Raw genomic sequence first — 18,583 nt, 5'->3', positions numbered from 1 at the left:
TGAGAAGGCCTCCGCTTACATAAGCTGCCCACTGTCCTGCTGAGAGGGAAGCGCGGCTGCGTTGCCGGGCAGGCGGCTGAACGTCGCAGCTGCGGCAGGTGTTTTTGTTCCGGCTGTTCGCAACAACACGTAACGTCTTTCCTGTTGTTGCGTCTCCCACGTTGACTGGGTTGTGTCTGCCCCTGGCTCAGCTCTTCAGGATACCGTCAATGTTCAATATTCATTTATTCAAATAGCTTCATGTATCCGTTAGGAACTTCATTTGTGTCATAGTAAAAGTATTGATGGGTATGCGGTTCACATATACGACAGCTCAACACAAGAACAAACCGGACAACAACGTAGAAACAACATCCACTTGGGCTGTAAGCCATAATAAAACTGCAATACAGATAATAGATAGAGCTTAACATAGCTGAAACAGGACAGGATGAAAATATAAGTTCCAACATTCAGCACATAATGAATACTTTATGGACACTGATTAGAAGAATGGTTTAAAGGCAGAGGTCAAAAAAAAGGCAATCAGCTATGAATGAGTCCGATGGATGAGGACACAAAGTTCGACATGGCTCTGTAAACCTTGTCTAAAGAAATAGATGAGAATGAATGTTTTATTTCATAGATTATTCAGAGGAAGCGTCGGACTTGACTGTGATGTCTCCTCTCCTCCTCTCCGCTCTCCCAGACTTCTTGTGGACTCAACGAATTTGATGAGATGACTCATTGGTCGGTGGAGGTGTTTTTTTTTTTTTCTTCTTCTTCTTTCAACAGCTTGACTGACATCAGTGCGTGTATTTTTGGGCACTTATCACTAATGACGGCAGTCTGTCCGGTTCAGGGGCGCAGACGCAGGTTTTGATTTTGGTGACGAGCTGCAGATTGTCGGGTCGGTGCCATCACTCTGCTCCCACAATCCCGCCTTTGTGTTGACTGAGAGGCCCGGTTATCTCTGGAGAAAAATGTGGCTGTCAAAGTTAAAGTACCAGAGCTGAAAATCATATTGGGGATTTAATACTTGAGGTCTGCAAGCATCAGCGGATGAGATGGAACAAAAACAGACAAAAGCAAAATTGTGACAAATCTCGCAATACATACATATCTTGACGCGAACAATTCATTCGCAATGCGGGTGTTTAACTCTGCTGACCTTAGAATCAGTAGGTTTATAATATGTACTCATGTGTCATACACCCGATATTTCAATGTTAATATCACGTTTCCTGTGCAGCCCTTGTGCGGCCACATGGGAAAGAACATAATCGTAGCATAATGTGCACTGTTATCATTGTTCTCATCATGTAGTGCTACACTACTATTATGCTCTGTATTATGTTACTGTCACAGTAAACCGGCTGTTCTGGTTCTACTTTCATGGCAGCAGACTTCCTTCAGAAAGTTTTCCAATTCAGAAGTGCATTATGTTAGCATGAATGAAACTACACTTTCCAAATAACAAGTTAGCATTTTAGTCCTGCGGAAATTATACTAAATCAGATTTTTTTTTTCACATTCACACACTCACACACACACAGAATACTGTTCAGCAAATTATCCTTGCATTTCTGCTCCTTCACTGAACCCAAACTGGGCGAGGTGCTCCCAGCCTGTACTGCAGTTTCCTGCTGCAGGTGTTCAGCCTGGAGCTAAACAGCATAAATGCATAAAAATAGCAAGTTTCTAATAAAACTTGCCCAAGAAAGAGACATGGCATGACCTAGGCCTTTTTGACTATTGCTGACATTACAGTCAAACTGGTATCAATGGTTGACTCCATGCAGATTGCTTGTTCAAACCGATCAATTCAACGATAAACACTAGTATAATAATTATGTCCATATACTTTAATGCAGTACATTTACTATGAGGGCATTGGTCTTGACATGGCTAGTTTTAGTTGCCCAACACTACCTGTGCTGGTTGGTCCCAAAATGCCCACTGTTGTTTTGCACAAGCTGCCACTGAAAACAACAGCATCAACACGCACTTCTTTTCTTCTTCTACTGTTTTAATGCCATACTACAAACAGCTGTTGGGGGGAGTCGAGGTGACCGTTCAGTATGCATCACGTACACCATCCGGACACCGCAATGTGAATGCCTGAATTATTGTTTAAAATTATATTAGCATGTTAGCTAGCAAGCAGACACTTTGGTCCACGAGCATGCAAATGCTATTGCACTCTTGTCACATCATCAATACATATGTTGTGATGAGGTTGTGAGGTGGAAGGTGGAAACACTTTTTGGACTGTTTTGAACAAGTAACATTTTCCTATTATTCTCAGTGTGAAGGCACCTTTTGTCACGAAACAAAAGACAATTACAGGGTGCTCTCAGGTGAACTCCAGCTGAATGCATGGTGCCCTGGAAGTCGAATATAAACTTATCAAAAAGAGGAGTAAGCCACTGGGGCTTTCTTCAGGCAAACTACACACCAAGTCAAGGATTAATGTTAAAAGCTTTTATTTCAGTGGGCAGGTGGGAGTTAAAGACCCATCTTTTTGCCATGACCTAAAAAGACCTGTCGGTTGAAAACTGGTTGGCGCTTCTGACATTTGTTCATACATATTGTAACTCCGACATGCCTGTTTAAATGAAGGCTTTTAACATTATTCCTTGACTTGGTGTGTAGTGTGCCTGAAGACAGCCCGAGTCGCTTAGCCCTCTTTTTGAAGGCAACTTTTTGCTCTCAAATGTTTCCTATGTGTGCACTTTCAACACAGAACCAAAGGCAATGTTGGTACAAAAACTGCCCATCGTAGCCGATCTGGATTTGCAATATAAGAAAAAATAAAATAAAATAAAAGATGAGCAGCTTTGGTTTACCATTTAAATCATGCACCGGTGAAACGAATGAACTTTAACTGGAAACTGACTTTTTATTGTTGCTTTTGTTTTTGCCATAGAACACACGCGCACGCTGTATATATTCTAGATGGTTTCTTGTCATTTGTTATTGTGGCCGTGCCTGATCAATGCTGTGTTTGCCGACCATGCCTTCCAGTGCTAATCAATGATACAGCTCGTGTGCGTGTGTGCGTGCAGCATATCCTGTCACACGCAGCATCATGCTAACCAAGTGAAATGGGAACGGGCCAAATCCTATGGTCAGTTGATCGCGCTCTATAAACAAATGGAGAGGGAGGATGTTCACGCTGACCTCTGAGACTCATGGATGGCACAGTGTCCTGGACTCAAGTCATGTGAGTGTGACGTGCACACAGCACACACACGCACACACAGAACACACACACACACACAGAACACACACACACACACGCAGTGGTGAGCTAGCGGGGGAGAAAGCCTCCTATGGACCCTGCTCTGAAGGCAGGTTTGCCCAAGCTGTTTGTTCTGGAAGGGGGCCAAACTGCAGCCACTCGCACTCAGACGAGGTGCAGGGGAAGAGACGAGGGAAAAAATATGGAACATTTTATTGAAAGAGTACAGATAAGAAAAGCAAACTGTAACAGCGCAGAGGAAAAAAAAGAGAAGAAAAACGGGGCAAATATTGCAGAGCTAAGGGCAAAGAGGAAAACGCTTACACAACACAGCGGAGACCACAGACAAAAAACAAACAAAAAAAATGATAGGTGGAGGAAGCAGCGACGGGTGGGCAGCGAGGCCGGCCATGTTTGGGCTCACTCTTCCACCTTCTGTTTTTCGGGCCGCTGCAAAATTGTCATGATTAATGGATTTTCACACAGCCGTGGAATCACCCGCCACGTCCCCGCGACATTCTTCCCAATCTGTCGGCACCGTTCGAGGCCCGATCCCGGTTCAGGTGGGGGTTGGGTGGTTATAGAGGGGGTGGGGATGGGTGTCTGTCCCCACCCACGCCGTGGGTCACGGCAGACGGTAAACACGGTGCTAAGTCAACGGCTGACGGGACGGAGCTCAGCAGCTCTGAAGTTGCTGCTCATGCACACAAGCCTCCGTAAGCCGCGGCGCAATTCTCTAATTGCTTATGACAAGCGGCACAGTGAACACTCAACCAGCGCAGGTCCACACCGTAGAGTCCAGTGAGGGGGGAACCAGACCAGTGTTTTTCAACCACGGTGCCGCGGCACTGTGAGATAATGTCAGGTGTGACCTGAAAGAATATCCAATTTCACTTCCTTGGAAAAGGAATAACTTATAATAACTTTCCCTTGTAGAGTGACTGTGCTTTGATACTGAGTGAGTATGAATGAATTCAGAGACTATATTGTCATTATTTGGTTAATCGTGTGCCATGAGATTTCTTTCCCACGTAAAAAATGTGCCTTGTCTCAAAAAAGGTTGAAAAACACTCAACTAGACTAACGTGAACATTTAGCCCAGTGTGAGGCTTAATGGAAACACGATTCAGATGCACACGCGCTAATGTAACAGTGGAGCTAATTTCAATGTTTGGAATTAGCACATTTAGCTCAAGAAGGAAGGTGATTTACTTCACAAACCATCGTCGTCGTGACAGAAAGATTCCAGAGTCCAGATTGAAGAACTGTATTTGTCACATGCTCAGACTGGATGTGCTGTGAAATGACCAAAAAATAAAAAAAAAATGTCACAGTTTGACCTGGCGATGACGCCACGATGACAAGATAACGGATCATCATTTTAATGCATTAAAGTTGAGGTGCTAGGTCAAAGAAATCATTTGGACCAAAGACTAAATGGGAACCTGGTGGTCGGAGGAAAATAAAGGACATCAGTGAGGACAGTAAGACTCCCAGCAGCAAGTCTGCAAATTCAATCCATCTTTCACTTATTTTGTCAATTAGAGATTAGCGCCGACATGCCGCTTGACCTTTGCCAGCCCTACAACTGTTTGTCAGTGAAGGCCATTTTTTTTGCAAGCAAAGCAAAGGATTTGCGTGTCGAGATGTTGTGCCACAGATGTGACGTGAACCAAAGCAAAATTAGAGGAATTAAGCCGTGTTTGTCCGTCTACACGCAGTAGAACTAATTGCATTACATCAGTAACCAGGATGCAGGAATATCCGCCGTCTCATGGTGTAAGCGAAGCGATCGTTTGTGTGTGTGTGTGTGTGTGTGTGTGCGCCCGTGTGTGTGTGTGTGTGTGTGTGAAGACTGGCTCCCTGTGTGCCACTGGCCGGTGGAAATTTCCCAACACCAGCAGCTTTGTGGGATTGACACAGCTCAGCTGCATTGTGCACGGTGAGCACTGGAGTGCCCTTGTGCGGCCCTTTTGTGTTGCGCTTACAGGAGGTGGCGTAACAAAGGCGGGCACATGACGTTTGTTTGGGATGGCGAGGGGACGCTGGGGAGGGTGACCCAACCACCGAGTGGAGTGAACTTCAGCGAGTATTCACAAGGTTTTCTGCTCAAGACTTGGAAGCAGCCCGCTGGAAACCGGAGCCACTGTTGATTTTTAAGTCAAACCTGAGGGTGTGTTGTCAGTGTATGTCAGTTTAGAAGCTTGGTGTTTGTGAAAAGGCTCACACGTCATCAGTGCAACATAGTAGTGACACAGTTCTCAAGATTGGTCTTGGTCTCAAGGCCTCTTTTTAAAGGTCTTGGTCTCCTCTCGGACTCTGAGGCTTTTTTTTATTTGGTCTTGTCTCGGTCTCGGACTGGACGGAAGACCGGTTGAGACTCAGTCAACACTGCAGTGACAGATAACAAATGAAAAGGAAGCTTTTGTTTAACCACCTAGAGCCATGCAGAACTTTGAGGTCTTTCAAAAGCACCATGAGTGAGATGAGTGGATTTTATTAAAGATTTTTTTTTAACGCATTTTGTTCATTTTGAGTTAAATCATTCAGTTCATTATTTTTTTATTTTTTTATTTTATGAAGCTACGTCTTTTTTTTTTTTTTTAATAGCTGGGAAAGCAGCAAAATGCGAAAGAAAATTATTAATAGATTCCTTGCTGAAAGGAAATGTTACTGTTCCATTTATGTAGAAGCAAGCTTGAATTGAAAAGAAAGATGCTGCTCATTTCTTCTGTCTGGCTGTGGTTTTTCTTTGATACATACAGTCTAGGTCTTGTCTTGATCTCAATACTCTCCAGTCTTGATAATGTCTTGGCCTCGGTTGGTGCGGTCGTAACTACAACACTACCACATGGAGATGCTCCGATAGTCACTCTGGGTTGAAGATTACTTTGATTGGCAGTTACTAGATTGTCGATGGCCGACTCAAGGCGTGATGCACTTTCACTCTCATTCATGTGGAACAGTCAGTGCTTTTGTGTACCACACATACGATTGGCTTGCCCAAGTGTTAGTCCAGAGGACAGAAAGCCCTTTCATACACAATAAGTGCAAAGCTACACTAAATATAACTGCAACATAGCTTTACGATTAGCAGCGCTCGGTGTGCAGACGGCACTATGCTGCAAATAAAGCACCAAAGTCTGATTGTATGTATATGTTCCTTTTAGGAATAAGAAACCGACTCTCAAGGTTCTCAAACGTCAATTTCTTTTTAATATGCTACATAAACACATGCTAGGTACACAATTGTTTCCTTACTTTTATCACTGGGTTGGGTTCCCAAATTGCCGTCGGGCGTCCCGGGCCACCAGTTGAAGGACGAGCCTCTTCTGTGTGTGTCCTTGATTGCCTTTATACTTCAACCCTGCTCGTCCACAGCCCTGCCTCTCGGCTAATCAGAGTTAGCCACGATATGATGGAATAATGATTTTATGACATAAGTAGATACTCGCTGGACAATTTATGAGGTACAATGCCCAAGCGCTGGGTTAGCGCAAACAGTTCATCGGGCAAATCACGTGGCTTTGTAGACGTGATGAAGTTCAGTGTGAATCTCTAGGGTTTGCAGAGAATGGCTTTTAAAATAGGAAATATCCAGTGAGAGGCGTTGTTGCCTTGTTGATGTCAGGGGTCAGAGGTCAGAACGGAACGGTAACTGAAATAACCACTGGGTTTGGCGAACACACAACACCTCCAAACTTGAAGCTGTATGTGTATTTATATAGACACTTACTGGCCGCTTTATTAGGTGCACCCTCCAAGTGCTCTTTACCGAATAGAGTTGCCATTCAAACCGGCTTCAAATCAGAGTTATTCTGAGTTTTTCTTTCTCTGACCAACACATCGTTGTTGACAGCCAAAGTGCCATTGTAAAAAACGAATAACTATGTCCCCCCCCCCCCAGCTTGAACCAACCATCGAGGTGTTCTTTGGTTTTATGCTGCCCCGTTGGAACACATTCATCTCAGACACTTCTGTCACCGCCGCAGGAAAGTTGGGGTGAATATTTTTCAGTGCCTTCAGCTTTTGACAAATGGCAGAGCGCCCCGTCAGCGGTTTGGGGGATTATTCCTTTGCAATAAAATACACCTCCTATCTACAAGTTTCTAACTTAAAACTGGCCAATACAGCCAAAGTTTTATGCTTGACGAGACAGGGCCGAATGAAAAAAAGATTTGCTTTTTTTGTTCACTTAGCAAACTAAATGTCGAATACAGAAAATCTATGATTGTCAGACAAAAACGCGCACGAACGATCGCTGGGTCTACGGTGGGCCTCTGATGCGGTGACGCGGGGTGTGACTCAAAAATGCCGCCGGTCCTACTTGTGCAGTTTGAAAGCTGAGGACGAAACAATGAGTGGCCTTTGAGAGCAATCTGCAGCGTCGCAGCTGGACACTGCTGCGCACTGGTGTGGGAACAATGCAGCGGCGCGAAAACAAAGGGCAGCGACGTGCGCCATTAGCTCCGCAGCGAGCCTGAGCACCGGGACACCGGGAGCCGCGTCCGCTCTCGGTTCAAGTCGAGTGGTTCTCCGCAGCACGATGGCCGGGGTGGGGAACCCGGACGGCCGAGGCTCAGCGTCACCTGAGGAGGGGGAAAACCTTCGACCTCAAAGGTGCGTCGCAGCTCGCCGTCGCCGCTTCTGTCCGTTACTGGCGTCGATGTAATGGACAGAATTGATCCAACGGCGCTGTTCACCCCAGTGCTTTCTGATTACTGTGCTGAATTGCACTGAGTAGCAATTCCCAGCCAAAGAGCGATGTCACAATTACTCTTCCTCCCCGGAGATCGCGGCATCGAGCTGCTGATGCAGTCGCCTTCGCTCCTGCAAGGCCCCCGAAAACACTGTTTTTTCTGCACCACTCTTCCTCGCCTCAGTGTTCTTTTCTTTTTTTTTTATTGGCCAGCTTATCACCTTTCTCCATTTCTATCAAAAGACATCCATCAGCGGAATATGGCTCTGCCGTCTCCGGCTACCCCGACGCACTGTGTCAGCTCCGTGAAGCAGGCGGCGCTGACTGCTGCTGCTGCTGCTGCTGCTGCTGCTGCTGCTGCTGCTGCTGCTGCTGCTGGCTGGATGAGAGCTGTGGTGGCCTGCGAGCATTTGTCTCCATCAAGACGTGGCTTTTACCTGGGCGCGCCGCTTAATATTCAACAAACAATTTGCCCGCCCCCCATTTGGACGTTTACATTAGCGAGAGTGAACTGGGGAGCGAGCGGACCTCGTTATTGCACTGTGCACACACGAGTGATCGCCGCGTCTAGTTTATCAGTCCCACCGCCTGCGTTTCCCTGGTCAGCTGTTAGCGAAGGCCGAAAGCAGCGGAAGAAAAAGCCTCAACTTTAAAAAAAACAAAAAAGCAAAAATAAACTCAAAATTGTTGACATCTAAAAGACGACAGACAAAAACACAGCTCTCTAGACATATGAGTACAAACCGTGGAACAAACTGCGTAAGAGCGCAGGACGGATGTGTAAGACTAGTTGCCATGACGACGCTGACATAATTTCTGTTAAAGAGGCATGGAGGGCTTCTCAATAGCTGCAAAACACCAACTGTGCATTTGAATTAATGGCAGTTCTTGTGAGAAGGGCTTCCGAGTGATGCTTGGATTTATTTTTTTATTTTTTGGTTTTGAGCGGCCAGAGAGCTAAGTGTTCCATTAACACTGACACTGAAATGTCCTGTCCTACACCTGCATGTCATGTCTGGGTGCTGGATGCTGTCTGCCAACATGTCTCACTTGTCCTGTCCCAGTCTGTGTCTTTTTAACCACCTATGATTAACGTAACCTCTTTTAAGCCCCGATGCGACACCCTTCCTGCTAAACGCTTGTCCTGTCTGCTCACTGTATATGTGCCTAGATCTACTTATGTTTTATCTTTTAAATGTACTGTTTCTACCCTCAGGAAGCTGTTCATAACACCATGGCGTTGGGGACTGCAGATTAAAACTGCAGCTTTCGGGCTAACTCTGGCGTATTTACAATTTTTTTTTGTTTTACTAATATGCACCGTCTCTCTTGCTCAAATCAACCAAAGTGAAACTGCTGATCACCTGGATCTCAGCCACGCAGCCGGCGAGGAGTCGGGGTGCAGAAACCTTGTTTTGAGGGGGAACGGTCCGAGGATGAGGGGAGCTGGGGGGAGGCAGGTAAACATACAAATCACGGCGGGAAGGGGGAGGGGGTGTGGGGGAGGGGAGGGGTGGCCGGCCTACTGTAGCACACTCCATTCAGTATTCATGGAAATGTGACACACTCTGGCTGCGATGGATGGCTCTCACTCGAGAAGCCATTCTATCCACAAGCACTGGCTGTTCATTTCATGGCATAATTGAATTTCTCAGTGAGAAAAAAAGAAAAGAAAAAGCCAACGTCGATGCCAACGTGAATGCGGGGGCACGGCCGTGCCCCCGTCGTGCCGTGTCTGAGGCTGGGGACTCGGGGACTCTCATCTGCGTGCCATGCTTGTGTTATTAAGCGCTAATGCTCCTCTGTTCTGTCCGCCCTGATTCATGACACAGCACCTGGCATGCAAAAACATAATCCTCGGACGCTAAGCCCCGATAGCGGAGCGGAATGGTATTTAAATGGGAGGAGTGCAGCTGATCCCCTATTGTGTAACCTTCCGTCTCCTCCAGATGGCTTCATCTGAATCTTTCCAGGGGTCAAAACGCCACAACCGCCCCCCCCATCGCTAATACAAAACCGCTGGGCGCTACATGGCAGGAATATGCTTTCCTTCCACGCAAACGTGGCTCCAGGCGCGCCGGCGGTGCTGGGTGTATGCTGGCATGTAAACTGCGGCTTTAACCCGAGGGCTGGGAAATATCTGCTTTTGTATGCGGATGCGGCCATGGCGAATGTTACTGCGGCCGACATTCCCAGCACCGGTGAGAAAAAAAAGCCCCCCCCCCCACGACTGCCTCAGCACTCGCAAACACAAAACAGGTGCAGGACGACCCTGAACTGGAAGAGGGCTCGTCTTTCTTCTTCCTCCTCTTCTTCTTCTTTCTCAAACGAGACAAAGATTTCTCCGCGCAAACAGCTGACGTGAGCCGCCGATTAAATCTCCCCGTGCACGTGGTTAATCTCGGAGAGTTTAACAACCTTTAACCGGACAGAATTTAGGGTTTGGAACAAAGCAGATGCGTGCGCGCTTGCGTGCACGGAGCCATAAATTCCAGCGGGCAGCGCAATCTTAGATTGCTGCCACGGCTCCGCTGTGAATACTAATTGGACGCCGCCTCCGCCGCCACTGTATTTGAAACGCGCAGCGGTGGCACTTTGAGCCCCCTTTTGGGATCACATTTGAAGAACAGAACGTCTGCATGCGTGAGACGGCGGGACAAGAGAGCCCTTCTGTTGGTCGAGGTGGTCGCGTCTGATGCTAACATGGAAACCACTGAGCTGTTTGGGATTAAGGCCTTATGATGAAACTGTTCTAGGATCTGAAAAGACTTCAAGTTTACATCTTTTATTTTGAAGGCCATTTGTGTGAGATCAAGTAAGAGATCATTAATTAATGTCACTTCTAATGTCCCACTTCATCTCACCGTCATCTTTCCTGTTCCGTGACGAGTGAAAACGTCAAGCAGATCCATGGTCACGATACAGCCGCATGCTTACAAGGGGACCCCATTATTATAAATGAAAGTGCTTCAACATTTTTGACAGAGCGACTTCTCAGTGTGACCTCACTCGCTAGCACTCAACATATCAAATTTGGAAACCTTTGCTTTGTCTGGAAGGTCAAAAACCTTAGCAAAAACGTAGTTTTATTGAAATTTGGTCCTAATGGAAAGCGCAATGTGGATTTATTATTATTATTATTATTATTATTATGTCGGGAAACATTTCTGAAGGTCACACAATGTTAAAACCAAAAGATTTCAAAGACAAGCCACCCCCTTCAGGAAGACCTGGTTTATTAAAGAACCTGAAAAACCTACGAGTACTTGTTTGTAGCGGTGGCCTACTCTGCCTTGAATTTTGAATTAAACCTGGTCTCAGTCTAATGAAAGAAGCAGCCACACAAGACCGTGCGACGCGAGATACCATAACCAAAAATTGGAAAGTGTAATAAAGAAAATCCCAGGTTTGTCCCACCGGTGAAAAATCGCGGCTTGAAGAAATATCAGGAGAGGCTCACATGGCAAGACGTGATGAAAGAGCCCAGCCACCTTCCCCATCATTGTTTGAGCTTTGAAGTCTGCCGGAAAGAGCGGCGTCTAATAAAGCTCCTCCGGCTCTCTGGCCGTCACTCAAATAACCAGAGAGAAATAAAACGCCGCGCGTGACAACTTTCATTACACGGCACGAGAGCGGTCCTGAGGCTTCTACCTCAGTTTGGTTGTGCCGGAACCATTGACTCTCCACTTAAGCAAACAACGCGCACCACAGACCAGGCACGTTGAGCCTCCCGGGTAGCGAGTGCGTCACAGCACTCGTGCGCTCCGGCCCGAGTTCGGCGCAGGCTTCGGGATTCCACACCTCCGTGAGGAAGCGGGATGGGAAAATGTCTGTGTGTGCGCCGACTTCACTGAAACATTTGCGTGAGTCATGGCAAAACATCGCACTTCATTATCTTTGTTTGCTTCCGGGTACTGCACAGGCCGCTCTCACAACAAGGGGAGGAAACTCACCCACTCAGCAGCTCTGCCCCCACCCACGCCCCCGCCTCCACCCTCACCCTCACCCCGCTGGAGAGTAACAAAAAAGGTCACTATGAAGCGCCACCTACCCGACGGCCTGAACCAACACTCACACAGCACACTGTGTGTACCGAGTGAGCACCAAGGATTCTGGACCTGCTCAGGGTGTTTCTTACAGCGCTGGGAAAAGTGGCTCTCCGTTGAATTAGTGCCCCCCCAACGCCGCCCCCTACACACACACACACACACACACACACACACACACACACACACACACACACACACACTCCCGTCGTGAAGCAAGTCGCACTTTTTTTCCATCCGCTGGGAGGAAAAGAAAAGGCCGTCCTGCTCTGGTGGCCTTGGTGCGTCTCCAATGCCCCTGCGGTGTGTTGGGTTTTTGGGCGGGTCATCCATCACGCCAGATCGCCTACAGTGGGGGGGGGCCTCAGCTCTCGCCCCTGCTGAGGCTCAATCTGGAGCTTGAACAACTCTCCGTTTTGCCTGCAGCATGTTGTAGCCCTCCAGCCAGGACCCGACCGTGTTTAGCGGTGGGTTGGTACCGTTGACAAGGTCTCCAGGTTGCCGCTATAGCTTCGGACTAAACGTATTATTCAAATGTCGATAAAATAATTGCGATTCAACCAAGTCTCTGACGTTATACTAGGAAAAAAAATGTTTTCTCCTGTCGCGTTAAATCATTCATACTAGCAATGTGGAGGCAGTTTATTTTTTTTGGGGGGGGGGTTATTTTTGTTCCAGACAATCACACTGATTGCAACTGAACGGGCTTGTTGTGGTAGCTTTGCTGGAAAGGGAAGCCACTTCAGAATCTTCAGAATACCCTGAATACTTCAGAAAAAAAACAATACCCCTTTGATGCTTTGTGTGATGTAGAGTTGAGGACTTTACTCTACATTAAGTCTTTGGGAGCCTCTCTAATATCCTAACAAACTCTCTCAGGATAACCCTAAGATCTTGATTACATATTGTACATAGACATATTGTCCAAGCAGAGCAGTAAACATTTTGAATGTTTGATTTATTTGATGCACATGTGCATGGCACTGCAATCACTTCAGGGGAAAAGAAAGATAAATAGTTTCCACATTAAACTGTTAACAACACGGTCTGTAGATTATTTTAAGTAATAACATGGAGCTATCTGGGATGGGCCACTGACACCAAACAAAAAACATGAGAAACATGCACTTTCCCTTTAATTTCCAGGTATTGTGGAAGGGGTTTGTTTACATATCAAATATTGCTTTTCCACAAACATGCCTGTGAAAGGAAATAATTCAGCGGCTCAGAGGGAGGTGAAAAAGACTGTCCAACTACATGGATTTCTAAGGCCTTTCTGCTGTTTGCTGTACTGAATAATGTATTCTGAATCCTTCCACGCCCTCTCTTTCAGGTCAGGGGAGACAGAGGAAAGAAATGTGTCCATTCCCCGCCGTCGTGATTTAGGAAGGAAAATAACTTGCACCACAACTATCAAACTAAATTAATATTGATTCAAAGCAGTCATATACACTGCTGAAATTACATCGGACCTCCCTGCTGATTTCTCAAGAGAGTCTCTTAAAAACAAAGAGCTCTACAAACTCAGCTCTATTAGCGTGTGCTTTTCACACAGGATACACTTTGATCTAAGCCTCCCTCTTCAAGGAACAGCCCGCCTTTCCTCCTCCTCCTCCTCTTCCTCCTCCAATGCCCAGCCACCCCTCCACGCTCCCCCAGCTGTATAATTCACGCAGCATTGTGTTTATTGTGCAAACACACTCTGCAAGAGTCCATGTTAGGAAAGAAAGTGGCTGGAGCGTCGAACACCTCGGGCCTGACAGGAGTGAGCTTAAACTCTGCACCGCACAGCTGCTGGGGAACAGGAAGCCGGCACGCAGACGCTGCAGAGAGAGCAGCTGGAACCATTGTGTAACAATTCACTTTCACAGTCCACAGGCTTGAGAATGCCACGAGTTTGATCTCAGGTACACAGTCGGGGTGGGCTGGGGTGGGACGTGGGGTGGTGGGGTAATGTCAATATTTACGCAGATGGCAATTATGGGATTCCATCTGTTTTGCTGAAAAGCGGAGGAAATTGTGCTGTATCATAGGGCACCGCACTGGGGAGAAAGGGGGGGGGGGGGGGACTTACAGATTTACAGCAGGCTCAGGGAAGGAACATCAAAATGTCATTGGTGAAGAGCAGCAACACAACCGGTGACAGGTGTGTCCCTCCGCCAGTGACGACTCAGCTCCGTTTAACCCTCTAATGATAGGAGCAGGGACGTGGTTGTTGGTTTTCAGTGCTGACTGAATGTGACAGGCAGCGTATGTTTTACAGACTGCCGAGCTTTATCGCCACAAAGGGCTTGTTTTGTATCAAGACACCGTGCATGACAGAGCAAAATCTATGAGCTCAGAGGACCTCTAATAGGGCTTGACGGTATTTAAGTCAAATGTGGCCGTCTGTTTGCGCCAGCCACGTTAGCGCCAGGCTGAATTTAGGTGTGGCGCAGTAAATGCATTTTTAACCGAAACAGCGCCTCAGAAGGCTATTTCAGGAGAAACGTGACCGAATAAAATAGTCCCCGGCACATGAAAGGCGAAGCACTACCGTAAATAGAACGCCAGTGCTTGATTGGCAGCGGTTCAGTCCAATCACAGCCGCAGTTGAGGCGTTGGCTGATGACGACATGTTCCTAGCCAATAGGAGCGCGTAGCTGGGTGTTGACCTCTGGAAGCCGCATCACCACCTCCTACATGTCCGTGGCGGAGGGCTGCTATATAGGCAGAGCAGCCCAAGTTTTACAGGGCAGAGTTGTAAAAACTCCCGGACTGAGGGGAGTGACGCTTGGTAGGCTGAAAATTGGAATTATTAAACCCCGCTGGAGACTAAAAATAAACAATAATCATCGTGGAGCATCATAGACACACCTTTTTATATACACATAATCACCTGACATTAAAAGCTTTGCAAGTTTGCTGGAACAGACTGCGGTTGAGCGCAAGAAGGACCTCCTGTGCATTTCCATGTAAGTAAATACAAGCTTTCTTAACACAAATGGAATGTTGGACATGTGTTTTGGTTTTAACAGCGCTGCTCCTCGAAATGTCACCCGTTGTCATTTGTGGGCATCGCTCTTTGAACCGCTGCCCGATTGTGCAAAGCTGGTGCCGACGAAGCTAATTCAAATGCTACGTAGCTGTCCATTGATCTAACACGGTGGCTCGGTCCAGATTAAAGCTTATCATCTTTTTCTCCCTCCTCCTCCTCCTCTTCCTCTCGCTGATGACAGTGTCTCCGCTGTTTGTCTCCGCTGTCTTACCAGCCCTGTGCTGTGTGACACTCGACGTCACCGCTGAGAAATCAGCTGCGGCTTCGAGCTCCAACAATTATTTACCCGTACGTAGCGTCAAAGATAATAGCCAGCGCTAGCTCTATTGCCCCTCCGTTCACACCCTTCATTAAGTTGCCTTTCACGGCTAATGCCGCTCGGACGGCAGGCGCAGCGCTTCTCTCGCCCCTCGCCAACCCCCGCCGCCGCCGCCGCCGTCGTGGTTTGACAGCCAGCCGTCGGCGACGTTGAGCCCGAATGGAGGAAGCGGCTTTCACGGCCGTGGTCAGACTTTGAATGATGATTATGCAACAGCGATTCTCGCCCGCTCGCCCGCCCGTGCCGCTCCACTCAGCGGCGGAAAGCCGTAGGAACAGCCGCTCCGCCGGAGAAGGGACATTCTGTCGGGTTGTTTTCCCGTCGACGCGGGGGAGCTTTGCCCCGACACGTCCCTCCCTCTCTCCGGCCCTCCGGGTGGTGCGTGCCGAGCTCGAGGCAATTGAAAATCCTCCTGCCTATTGACACCTGCTATCAGATGCACCGCCCTGCGCCAGAGGTCAAAGCACGCTTGCGTATTTCTGTCACACACACACACACACACACACACACTGGGGAACACACTCACTGCTGACACTGTCACTGAGTCAGTGGCCGGTGTTTATTTATAGCTGTTGATATTGTAGGGCTGAGGAACAGCGCTGCTGCTGCTGCTGCTGCTGCTGAATACAGAATGTGAAGCTCCTGCTCGGACCGTCGTAAACACTGGAATCCTGCTTGCATACACTAAAGGCTTTTTTTCCATCTTCTTCTTTGTCTCTCTTTTTGGTTTGTAGGATTGCGAACCCAAGCCTGTTGCAGAAAGGACGTTCGCTTTGGCAGCAGCAGCAGCAGCAGCAGCAGCAGGGCGCGCTCGCTTTTCTCACCACGTCGGGCACGGCCGCCTTGGAGGTTCTCGCGACGCTCGCAAACAGTGACTCTGCCACGGGAGACGACCGGCCACGGAAGCAGCGATGCAGCTGGAAATCCAAGTAGCGCTCAACTTCATCATCTCCTACCTGTACAACAAGCTGCCGCGGCGGCGCGTCAACATCTTCGGCGAGGAGCTGGAGCGGCAGCTGAAGAAGAAGTACGAGGGCCACTGGTACCCGGACAAGCCGTACAAGGGCTCGGGCTTCCGCTGCATCCACGTGGGGGAGAAGGTGGACCCCGTGGTGGAGCAGGCGGCCAAGGAGAGCGGCCTGGACATCGAGGACGTCCGGAATAACCTCCCGCAGGACCTCAGCGTGTGGATCGACCCCTTCGAGGTCTCCTACCAGATCGGCGAGAAGGGGCCGGTCAAGGTGCTGTACGTGGACGACAACAACGAGAACGGCTCGGAGCTGGACAAGGAGATCAAGAACAGCTTCAACCCCGAGGCGCAGGTCTTCATGCCCATCAGCGACCCGGCGGGCGCCTCCTCCGAGTCCAGCTCGCCCTCGCCGCCCTTCGGCCAGTCGGCCGCCGTCAGCCCCTCCTTCATGCCGCGCTCCACCCAGCCCCTGACCTTCACCACCGCCACCTTCGCCGCCACCAAGTTCGGCTCCACCAAGATGAAGAGCAGCGGCCGCGGCGGCGGCGGTGGCGGCAACGCCAGCGGCGGCGGTGGCAGCAACAGTGGCGGCGGCGGCGGCGGTGGCAGCAGCAAGGCGGTAGCGCGCACCTCCCCCACCAACAACCTCGGTCTGAATGTCAACACCCTGCTGAAGCATAAAGCCATCTCCACCTCCATGCACTCGCTGTACGGGCTGGGCCTGGGCCAGCAGCAGCAGCAGCAGCAGCAGCAGCAGCAGAAGGCGGCGTCTGCGCTGTCGCCCAACGCCAAGGAGTTTGTGTTCCCCAGCCTGCAGGGCCAGGCCAGCCTGCAGGGCCAGGCCAGCCCCGGCGCCGTGTTCAGCGGCGAGGGCTCCCTCGGCCTCGGCCCGCTGCACTACAGCAATGCCTTTGACGTGTTCGCGGCCTACGGAAGCCTGAACGACAAGTCCCTCGTGGACGGCCTCAACTTCAGTCTGAGCAACATGCAGTATTCTAACCAGCAATTCCAGCCGGTCATGGCTAACTGAACTCGGCCAGGATGTTATTTATGAACGACGGCGGCTGCAAGAGAAGGAAGAACGAAAACAAAACGCGCACACTCACGTTAGCAACTGGACTTTTCAAGGATTTAGTGTCTAGTCAGTCAAAAGCGCATGTGCCCGAGGGTGTTTTTACTGTGCCCACCCCCCCCTTGAGTTTGTTTGTACTGAGAGGCTGTTGTACAAACACATCCAAGCTTGGTTACTCCAATTCAACATGCATCGTTGTTTTTCTTTTTTCCTCTTGGCCAACCAAGCACAACATTTTTTTTTTACTGTGTTGAAGATTCTCCAAAAACTTAAAAAGGAAAAAAAAAAAAATACAAGCTTCAAGTTTTGGCCTCTTACAGTATTTTACAGGTGGTAAGATGAGGCTAATTTTTATGAATTGGCACTACTAAGTGGGGTTACTTGGTCTTTTTCTAATTGTATAATTTAATTTAGTACAGAGTTTGTAAGATATCAGAGTATATATTGTTTCTATGACATGGTGTTGCATTTATATCTTTTTACTACTCCAGTGATCTGTGATGGCTGCAGCAGCTTTTCCTTATTTTTTCTCTCTCTTTTTTTTAAAAAGATAATTGTTAAATAAATCCATCTTTGAAGAAAAAAAAAAAAAGTCAAATATTCTCAAGATTGTGTACAGAGTATTCCTTAGTGTTGGAATTCAAGCGTAGGAATATTTGCTTTTTCGGAGAGACAGATTGTATTTTCTGTTAAGAGGTTCAAAAGATTTTTGCTATACTATGGACAAAAATGTAATCGTATGAATATTAATTTTGTACCTACATTGTGCAATACTTGATAAAAAAAAAAAAAAAAAGAAAATACGGTATAACAAAGTATTTTGAGTCAGTGTCTTACATGTCAAGAGGGACTGAAATAGTTTATATTGTTAAGTTTGTATTAAATGCTTAAAAATGATATGCTTGTCTTTATTTTTTTTAATTTCATATTTGCACCCTGGTCTTTTTAATAAAATAAATGACAGTTGAACATGATCTGTGGACAGCTGACTTATTTCTTGCTGACTTTTCAGCGGATTAATGTTTAACCGGGAGGAGCAGACTTTGCCGTCGGGCTGATAGCGTCGCCTGCGTCACATGACCAGCTTTGCCACTGCCGGGGGCAGCTGGCGGTGAAGTCTCCACTGCTGTGCAACGTGCCTGCATGACAACATCAAGTCTGCGTAGCGTTAACTTGGGGCAGAGGTGTCAAACTCTGGCCCGCAGTGTAATTATATT

General features: G+C 48.0%; 1 protein-coding gene across 1 annotated transcript; it reads left to right on the top strand.

The window, feature by feature from the left end:
- The first annotated feature begins 14,686 nt into the window (after nt 1-14,686).
- Nucleotides 14,687-18,340, top strand: tob1b (transducer of ERBB2, 1b). Its single transcript, XM_076033763.1, has 2 exons — nt 14,687-14,922; nt 16,059-18,340. Exon 2 carries the CDS (start codon nt 16,236-16,238, stop codon nt 17,322-17,324), a length of 1,089 nt encoding a protein of 362 aa, XP_075889878.1. The 5' UTR covers nt 14,687-14,922; nt 16,059-16,235; the 3' UTR covers nt 17,325-18,340.
- Nucleotides 18,341-18,583: the final 243 nt, after the last annotated feature.

Source organism: Nelusetta ayraudi, unplaced genomic scaffold, assembly GCF_046127955.1.
Source record: "Nelusetta ayraudi isolate G7.1 ecotype Tasmania unplaced genomic scaffold, CSIRO-AGI_Nayr_v1 ptg000042l, whole genome shotgun sequence".
Classification (NCBI taxonomy): domain Eukaryota; kingdom Metazoa; phylum Chordata; class Actinopteri; order Tetraodontiformes; family Monacanthidae; genus Nelusetta; species Nelusetta ayraudi.
The sequence above is the reverse complement of the archived record's forward strand: the minus strand, read 5'-3'. Positions and strand labels throughout refer to the sequence as shown.